The sequence below is a fragment of the Sus scrofa genome, chromosome 1, assembly GCF_000003025.6.
Source record: "Sus scrofa isolate TJ Tabasco breed Duroc chromosome 1, Sscrofa11.1, whole genome shotgun sequence".
In the NCBI taxonomy this organism is placed as follows: domain Eukaryota; kingdom Metazoa; phylum Chordata; class Mammalia; order Artiodactyla; family Suidae; genus Sus; species Sus scrofa.
In genome coordinates this window covers 235,583,509-235,593,564 of record NC_010443.5, presented here as the reverse complement: position 1 = coordinate 235,593,564, position 10,056 = coordinate 235,583,509, and the positions used below count along the sequence as shown (strand labels likewise).

Below are 10,056 nucleotides of genomic sequence, written 5' to 3'. Positions count from 1 at the left end.
GTTTTAGTTATTAATTTCCTCTTAGGTTGAGGAGACAAGGACTGAGAACCTTTATTTCGATCTGACGATCCGAAGGTCTTTGTGATTCCTACTGTGCCTTAACTAGTTGGACGGACATGCATTAAAGAAAGCCAGTAATATTAGAGAATGGGGTCTTCTGGTAAATCTTGTACTTTGGTCTGTGAGAAGTTACCCAATTTTCCGAAATCAGAAAAGAATAAAATACACATAACGTCAACCAATTTGGAATCCTACTCCTACCTTCTTTTCCCTTTTCTGTTCATTAAGTTAATTAGCGCCCTACGCTCAGGACTAAGTTCATTGACCGGAGCATTGTAAGCCCCGAAGGGCCTGACAATGCTACTCCCGACTCCCAGCTTAACCCCTCCAACTCTCAGATTTCCCAGACCCGGGCTCCAAAGCCCCATGCGTAAAGCAAAGCCGGGCTCCCGGAGGCATGGGAACCCAAGCTGGCCGCTCCTCCTACTACTCAAGGCAGAGTCGGCCCCTGGGGGAAGACGCGTGCGGCCGCAAGGGGCGCTCAGTCTTGGACGGGCACTGCTACGCCTTGCGCAGGGCCAGGAGCGCGCCCATACCGCTCCGGGGCTGGCTGAGCGCAGTGCCGCGTTGGAGGGCACGTTCCTGACCCATCCCGGAGTCTCGCCCTGCCCGGACGTAACAGCCATTGGCCGAGAGAGCCCGACTAGCTGAACTCGCCGCGGCTCACTGCGGCGTCAGCTGGCCCCGTTCTCCCCGCTGTCGCCGAGCCAGAGCGGGCCACGCGCCCCGTTGCACTCCAGAAAGGACGGAGGCGGACGAGGACCTGGAGGAAATGGCTCGGCTGCGCTCCGCCTTCGCCGTCTGCGATGCGACGGCGCGGGGAGCCAGCAGCGTGAGGAGTTCAGCCCGCGGTGAGCGGAGCTGCAGGTGTGGATGGCGGACGCAGAGGCCGTGTTGCAGCGGCTCGGCGCCCGCCCCTGCCAAGAGTTCGTGAGCTGGGGGCAGTGCCTGGGCTGGGGGCCGCGGGAACTAGTGCCCATCGCGGCCCCGGCGGTGTTGGACCCCGGAGACAGCAAAGACTACGAGGGGGACGAGCACTTGGCGGCGGCGCTGGCCGCCCCTTGGGACCCGGTGAGCCTGGGCGGAGCTTGGCAGGATATCCAGGCGCGACTCGGGAACAAGGCCAAGTTCACCTCTAGGTAGGTGTGTGGTTTGGAGAGCAGGTGGTGTTTCCTGCCCTGCCTGGGGTGCGGCCATCTCTCCCTCTTACTGCGAAGTGCGGAGACCCACTGGACCCTACTCTAAGTTGCTTCTTTTCTTCATTCACCGACTCCTTTAACTTTTCCAAGATGAGATCCTTTAGTGTTAGAGTTTGGGAGACAGTTTTAATTGCTCATATCTGAGCCGTCTTGCAAAAGGCACTTTGTTACACAGGCCAGTGTGAAAACCGCAGCGTCCGGAGATTCTTCTGCGATAAAAGGTTAAAAGTGCTCCCCAGTTCTCAGTGACTTAAATCACCGGCTGCTCCAGGCCTCCAGGCTGCACCCAGAGGGCACCCCTAAGCGGTGATAGTCGTGGAGCCCACCTGTTAGTTAATTTGGCATTCTCTATTGTAGTTTTTGTATTTGTTGTTTTTCTGCTACTATGTAGAAAACAAGACAATTGTGCATTTGTATTGCTGCACACAAATATTCATTGATGCCTACTATGTGCTAGACATTTTACAAGTTCATTTGTTTAATTTGCAGAATAACCTTGGGCCCATAGACTTTCCTATCTCTGATTGATGGAGAAATTTAGACGTAAAACCTAAAGGACTTGCCCAGTTAATAAAAGAGCAGCACTTAATCCCAGATGTTGTGAGCTGAAAAATTCTTAGGTTTTTATATCACAGAATAAAATGACAAATTACAATAAACTCTCATAGCTCCCACAGAGATAACATCAAGTTACTTAATTCTCAGGTGAAAGAGGATGCCTGCAGATTCAGGGCATGGAGAGAAATATACTCAGGTTTTACTGAGATTAATTTGCTTCTATCTCTGCCTGGAGTCAGGGTATATTGAGCTAGTTTCACTTCTTCCTCAGGTGCTGTCAATGTGTTCATACTATAACATTTTTTTTGCCCTCTGGATATTCATTGACATTTTATGAATCTCTGAGGGTGTTATTATTAGGCATATCTGAAAGGCATCATTTTGGTTGGCAGTTCATGTATTTGAGACCTAAGGCTAAGAAAAGGAAATAGCTCCAGAAGGCAGCAGTGACCTGCAGGGCTGGGAGTCCTCACTGCCTCCTCTGCTTGCTCAGCTTCTCCCTCAGTTTTTGAAAGTTCAGGAAGTGTTGGATATGGAAAGTGATTCATTGCAGAATAAGAGGGATGGTGTCTAGAAAGTGGGTGTGATACCCATCTTTTCTCCCGTTTACAAATGCATAAAAATGCAGTGTTGGAGTTCCCTTTATGGCTCAGCGGTTAACAAACCCAACTAGGATCCATGAGGATGAGGGTTCAATCCCTGGCCTCAGTGGGTTAAGGATCTGGTGTTGCTGTGAGCTGTGGTGTAGGTTGCTGACATGGCTCAGATTCCCGCATGGTTGTGGCTGTGGAGGAGGCTGGCAGCTGTAGCTCTGATTCAACCCCTAGCCTGGGAACTTCCATATACTGTGGGTGCAGCCCTAAAAGAAGCCAAAAAAAAAAAAAAATGCAGTGTCTCCACCAGGGAAGTAGAAAAACTTAAAAGTTGCTGTAGGACGTATACTTTGAATCATCTTTCATCTGTAACTTGGTTAGGTCCAGCTAGCTAAAAAGGTAACGACATCAGGAAAAAAGAGAGGTGAGCCCACTCTCATGTTTTACACACACACACACACACACACACACACACACACTGAACTACTTTTCAGAGTTGTCAAGTCTCAGCAGCATATATTTGACATTTAATCTTTAAATGACCAAAATGACCTTTGTACATTAGCATATAAACCAGGCTTAATGTTATTGGGGACATTCTTATCACAGTGCCTTTCCAACTCGTCAGAAGTTATTAGATTTAATGGCACTGGTATCACCTGGTAGATTTGTGTCCCCATCTTCTTCGAGATTAACAAGCACAGTATTTGCCATCCTGTACTTGTTCAAGTGGAATAGAACTGAGTTGCTGCTTCGGATTGTAACCATGGCAGCTGTTAGCTGTTTTGGTAAATTGGGTTGCTTCTCTTCCACGTCCTCCTACAGCTGTTCACCTTCCCTCCCTCCCATTCAAATTAAGACCCTTTATTATTGATTAAGACCCTTTATTATTGACAGTGCCATTGCCATTATTCAGCCAAATTAATCCTGCAAACATTACTGAGTGCCTGTTTTATGCCAGGCACTGTCTTACTGTCCTAGGTCCCTGGGACAAAGGAAAGCAGGAGATGTAGTTTATGCCCTCAACAAGTTCACAGTGTGGGGGAAACACTTGAAACTTCCTTGAAGAATTTGTAAAGGCAAGAGACTTATTTGCAGGAAACTCCATGTAGTGTGAGCATAGCCTGACAGACTGCCTGCAAGCAGGAACTTTCTTTGAAGTGTTGAGTTTTTAATCTTTAAAAAAAAAATCATGTATTTCTTCATTTTACTCTGTAATATATTGGGGCTTGTTTGAACAAAAGTATTATATTTTCTTCCAGGGGGAGAATCGTCTCTCTGGGAAGGTGTGCTACTTCAGCTGGTGGCTTAGTTTCCCACCTGGTGTTCTGTCTTCCCTGTCCCTTCCTATCCTGGAGGGTATTCATGTACAGTTTGAGGAGAACTGATGACACTTATGAGAATGCTTGGTTCCTGTAGGGGCAAAATGTGGTGGTGATTTCCATTGCATAGATCATTCAAGCTCTTAGATCAAAATACGCAGCCCATTTGGGTTAAGCGCCTCGGTCATGAATAATTGTGATATTAGAAAATAATACTGCGTTGTGAAAGAATGAAAAATGGTCTCTGGGATGTGTTAACACATTCTTAAGTTCGTTTTCTCTTAGAAAACTGAGGGACTCTTTTTCTTAAAGGCTGGGGAGGGGAGCATCCTAAACAGTCATGTGACCCTTTAACCTGAGCCGGGCAGGTGTAAATGGTCCAGAGGGTCAGGATGGGCCCTCAGCCCTTCCTAGTAAGCTGGAACTAGGTCAGCCAGTAGGTGAAGGCATGGCAGTGTAGTTACACAAGAGAATCCCCAAGAAGAATTGTATCTGGTTAAAAAAAAAAATGCCATTAAGTGGGGAGATAATGTCTTGGAAGAAACAGTGAGTGGACTTGTAATAACCTAGCTTGGCTAATTTCTGGTGCTACGGGCATTATCTTGGTCAAAGGGAGGTTTGTACCCCCAGGTACTCAATAAATGTACTCGATAAATATTTGCTGAATGAATCAAATAAACTTGTTCTTGTTTCGTATACTGAGAATGCAGTTGGTTTGTGCCATGTGTGTTCTTTCCATTTCTTTGGTTGGTTCCTTCCCTATGCTTCCAAGTTCCTGGGAAGAGTTGGTGTGTTCTGAGATTGGCAAGCAGAGAAGGATATAGGGTGAGTGTGTGGTGTGCATGTGCATTGGGTGTTTGACCAACGCGGGGGCATGACAGAATTTATCCTCCAGTCAGAGCTGAAGTTTTTCAGAATTTTCTCACTTCCATTTGTAGTGATTTTGAGTGTCATTTGTGGACTGACTCACTCTGATAAATTAACTTAGAGCCCCACATTCTCAGAAACAGAAACACGAGGGTCCAGCTGTTACTGGAACCACAGTGAGTTTGTGACAGGGTACTGCTTTTGCCGCAAGAGCCAGATCAGGGACAGACCCGGGGTGGGGGCCTCTAGTGTAACAAGGGTTAGGGCGACTTGCCGAACAGGGCTGAGATTGTTCAGGCCCCAGAAGTGGACCTGTGTGGTCAGCTGTTGCACATGGTTTGTGCCTTTTTTATGCATACAACATCGAAGAAGAATCTTTTGTTGAATAATTTAGAATCAAGAGATTTAATTGAGAAAAACCAAAACTATCCCTATGCGACCTGTGTATGTGTTATCAGAATGCTGTGTAAAGATGATTGCTAAAATAGAGAGGAAAAGAGCAACAGTTGAGCACCGATCCTACTTAAGTAGGTTAAAAACATGTATCTACCAGTAGGCAGAGGCATAGTCAGCACTGGTCAGGGTTCCTTTCACATTTCCCTTTCTTGGGTTCCACTTGAGGGCTTTTTCCTCTGAGGATCTTCTTTTGTCATAGTACAGTTGCTTCACCTGCATGATATGGTGCTTGGCAGGATAGAAAGGGAAGAGAGGAGAGATGGATGCAGAGAGAGAGAGAGAGAGAGAGATAGACACAGAGAGTGGTCTGGAGACAGGGAGTGAGAGAGGGGGACAGGGTGAGAGGAGGCAGGCAGACAAAGAGACATCCATTGATTGATTAGGTTAGTGTCTCTGTTTCCCGTCTCTTCGTACTCAGTGAGTTTATGGCCCGAGGCAGCTTGAGTTGTGAGCGTTAAACCAGCTCGTCCCTGTTTGATCTCAGCTCTTGAGTATCTTCCATGTGTGAGCGTCTGGATGCTTTTGGACTGTGTTTACAGTGTTTGAAGATAAGTATATACATACATATTTTCATTTAAATGGCCGGTGATATCTGGTATTCGTCCAAGGTGATAAAGATTTGTTTCAACCTTGAGACATGATGGTAGGTTGAATCTCAGTCCCGGAAGAGATTCAGAGGTGTTTTTGACTGTGTGTGGTGCTTATTATTGGCACAGGCTTTGGTGCCTATCAGTGTGCTAGCCACGGGCTTTCCAGAGATACTCTGCCTTTTGTGCTTTCAGAACTGGAGATGTATCTATAAATACAGGTTGAGAGACATAGCTATGCATTTATAGCTATGTCAAGATATATATCTACCTTTGTCTGTCTTTATTTATGTATATATTTTTAAATTCTTGCGGGTTTGTTGCTTTTTGTTTTTTTCTCTTCAATACATCCTCTGTCACAGTTACTTGTGTCATTACCCCGCTGCTGAGTGGGAGAAACCTGTCTGCTAAAACGGCAGCTCTACCAGAGACCTTCCAAACCTTGCTCCTGGGCCCTGCAAGAGCCTGTGTGTGGCTTTGTTTTTATGAGCTCTACTTGCAGGACTCTTCTGGTTCTGATATTTGAATCTCATCTCGATGTTCATTTCTTTTTGACTTCCTGGCCCCAGAAAAGGACCCTGGCCTTCCAGTTCAAATTCACAGTCATTCCCCTCCTGTCACTTGGAGCATATAAACGTCTTTACCTGTTTCTTCCCAGGTCACAGGATCTTCTTTCATTTGTAAAATGGAAGCAGCTGGATCAGGCTAATTGGTCTTAAAGTCTGCAGGCTGACCAGGGAGAGAAAGCTTTTAGATGATGGAAGAGGTTAAGATACTGTAGTGATTCTGCTTTTTTCTCCTAAGAATATATATGTGTTCTTGCTTCATGTGTAGCTTGTTCAAGCTTAGGTAGCACCTGACTGCAGTACATGGATGGGAGGGAGAAATGGGAAGAGATGATCCATCGTGGGTGTTTGGGCTACTCCTGTCTGACTCTGTTGGTTTCGTCATGTCATAAAATGGAAAGTAAACGCTATTTCCCAGAGAAGAACTGTAATGATGGAGCCATACATATGATTTATTTATTTGTCTTTTTAGGGCCATACCTGCAGCATATGGAGGTTCCCAGGCTAGGGGTCGAATATGAGCTGTAGCCACCAGCCTAAGCCATAGCCACAGCAATGCCAGATCTAAGCAGCGTCTGCGATCTACACCATAGCTCATGGCAACACCGAATCCTTAACCCACTGAGCAAGGCCAGGGATCGAACCTGCACCCTCATGGTTCCTAGTCGGATTTGTTTCCATTGTGCCATGACGAGAACTCCACATATGATTTCTTTGAAATTAGTTCCTCAAAAAACAGTTTCATTGCTTCAACTGGTAAATATTTGGGGTCTTCCAAATTATAACTACTTTTGTCAGAGTAATCATAAAGAGATAAAAGTGAATTTTAAACCTTAAGACTGTACATCTTCTAAAAACAAGATATGTAGATGAAGTAGCTCAAACATATTTCTTTAATTCTTTCTCTAATTCCCTCAGTATTCATGTGTCTGCCCGTGTCCCAGGCTCTGGAGTGACCCTGACCTTCAAGGAGCTTATTGTCTCACCTTTTTAAAGGAGTTTCTGATACCTGAAGGACCTGAGATGCAGCATAATAAATGGAAAAATACCTCTGGGTACAACTCCAGACTATGGACATTTCATGTCAAGAGTGTTTGTCAAATCAGGGGCCCTTCTAATCTCTACTTGTATACTTGAGAATCTAGGGAGATGGGACATTTTCATTTTCCCTTTATGTTATCATTATTTGATAATATAATACAAACTAATTTGAGCACATTCGCAATCACCAGGATGACTCTTACGTGACAGTCTTGGCCACGCCGTTTCAAACCTGACTCTGCGTTTCAGATCAATTGTGTGGCGTCTGCAGCCCTATGTTCCTCTTCATGGACTAATGAGGAAGGCACTTTGGTGGCTTAGTGTAAACGACATGTCCAAGTAAACTGAAAGTGACTGACACCGAGTGTTGAGCTGTTCGTGTTCTCAGTAGAAAAGCGTTGGGGGCATGGGGTTTTGATCCTGTAAGTGTGGCTCAAAAGCACAGCACACAAGCTGCCAGAAGTTATTAACATTGACTGTGGGCCTGTAGGTTCAGTAGGCCTGCACCCCTTATTGGATTGAATGAATGTTGCTAATTCTCATTCCACTGATTTTGCAAATGTGTGTTGCTCAATATTTTGGAGCTGTAAGTATAAGGAGTTTATATTTGGTTTATGTTTATTCCTAGTTAAGTAACATGATATAAACAATATTTACATCAACTCTGGAATCCATAGGAGATAAGTAATAAGGTCTACATGTTAATCAAGTGTGAGGAATACTCTTCTAAAAGGGCTAGAACTATACAAGATTGAAAATATTCGTTTTTCCATTTTTTCCTGGCTTACTGATCTTGTCCATCATTTAAACTGAGGCCATAATATTGTGGAAAAAGTTCTTAAATTGCTCTCAGTCCTAAGAGTCATCTTTGTCATTTGCCCACAGAAGAAACTCTTCTCGCCTTTTTCCTATGTCATTTGTTCCTTCATTTAAAAATCTTTTTTTTTTCTTAGGGCTGCACTCACAGCATATGGAGGTTCCCATGCCAGGGGTCCAATCGGAGCTGTAGCTGCTGGCCTACACCACAGCCACAGCAACATGAGATCCAAGCCACATCTGTGACCTACACTGCAGCTCAAGGAAATGCCGAATCCTTAACCCACTGAGTGAGGCCAGGGATCATAGATGCTAGTCGGGCTCACTAACTGCTGAGCTGCGATGGGAACTCCCATTTTTTTCATTGTATCCACATGTGCCTGGAACTGTGCAAGGAAGAGGTTGCTTTAAACTAGTAAAAAAAATCAGTGTTTCTTGGCCGGTTGCTCTCTTTCCAGAGATAAAGGCACCAGTGAGTAATGACCAGGAAGAATCACGGGGTGGGTAGTCTAGGTCAGACATCAAGCAGATTAGCTAAATTCGGGGAGCCTTCTCTCTCTTCAATAGAGAAGTTACCTCCATTTATCTTTTGTGGTGGTTTTACAGTTCCAGGAAGAGGGCGTCGAGGCCCTGGTCAGATTATCTCCAGCTTCCCATCTCTTGCCATCCCATGGGCTGTGTCTGATGTAATGGCGGGAAGCTCACAAACTCCGAGGCCTCTGGGGCCAGGCAGGCAACATTGACCTGGTAGAGTGGAGTTGGGGCCCAGGACCAGCCTCTGCTTCATCTCCTTGGGGGTACAGACAGCTGCTTCCATGCAGGATGTAGGTCCAGTGTTGCCAGTGATGCCACCTTAGAAAGGATGGTGAAAAAATCCAGATTTTAAGTAGAATTTTCCCATTTTGCATACTCAGTGAACATCAAAGCACAGAGGTAGAAATATTGTTTTCAGGTTTGCAGCCCCTGTTTCCTACCTGTGAATATGTCCTGGTAAATTCAAGTGTCAGGTGTGACCTTGCTTTGAAGATCCATATTCATGTGAACACGGGGTCCTGTGACACCCTAACTTAGAACTTTCATATCATACCACTTCTTCCCCTTCCCAATTTGTGGGGTAGTATATTGATTCAGAGATCTTCTATCTTTACTCTCTTTCTCTTTTTTTTTTGCTCTTGGATGTTCTTGTATTTTTAGAGTTAACTTGTTCAAGGCTCAGCAGATGTTGCTGTACCGTATTTTCTGCATCCAGGTATGCTGCCCTGATTGGTGTGTCCTTGGGGGAGGAAGGCTGAGCACTCAGGTGTCCAGAACACCTTTTACCCTAATGTCTTTCTTTTTCTTCACTCGAAGCTGCACGTTCTTGTCTGTCACAGTTTTAAAACATGTAAAAAAATCAATTGGAATGGAATGATTTTTAATTCAGAGTAAGGGAGTTGGGTGATGAGAGGTCGTGTTTTTGGGTACCACAGTGGTATTACCTTTCATTGTTGGAAAATTTTGTCCTTCAGGCAAAAAAAAAGAAAAAATGATGGGGATGAAAAAATCCTCAACCTCACTAACTGCCAGAGAAATGCAGATCAAAACCACAATGAAATACCGCCTCATACCTGTTCAGATGGCCCTTATCAAAAACAGAGAAAATAATAAGTGCTATGAGGATGTGGAGAAATCGGAGCTTTTATACAGTGTCGGAATGTAAAGTGGTGCAGCCACTATGGAAGACTGTATGGAGACTTTTCTTAAAAAAGTTAGCAATGGCACTGCTGTATGATCCACCCTCCCACTTCTGCGTGTGTATCCAAAAGAATTGAAACCAGGATCTTGAAGAGATGCCTGCACTCCCATCATCACTGCAGCTGTGTTCACAATAGCCAAGATGTGGAAACAGCATAAGTGTCTATTGACAGATGAATGGTAAATGGATAAACACGATGGGGTATATACGTACAATGGAATGTCACTTGGCTTTAAAAAAGGAAGGGCTTTCTGTG

The 10,056-nt window shown here is 44.9% G+C and overlaps 1 protein-coding gene across 8 annotated transcripts in view; it reads left to right on the top strand.

Annotated features, from left to right (window-relative positions):
- The window catches only part of LOC110255297 (ras and EF-hand domain-containing protein-like), a 71,361-nt gene continuing 61,858 nt past the window's right edge, over positions 554-10,056 (top strand). For 2 of the 8 annotated variants that reach the window (XM_021065406.1, XM_021065396.1), the window contains exon 1: positions 899-1,199. In XM_021065406.1, the coding sequence (XP_020921065.1) occupies positions 934-1,199 (266 nt within the window). In that variant the 5' untranslated portion in view covers positions 899-933. Of the gene's footprint in view, positions 1,200-10,056 lie in introns of all 8 variants that reach the window. The other 6 variants (XM_021065394.1, XM_021065388.1, XM_021065398.1 and 3 more) reach the window with 6 other exon arrangements.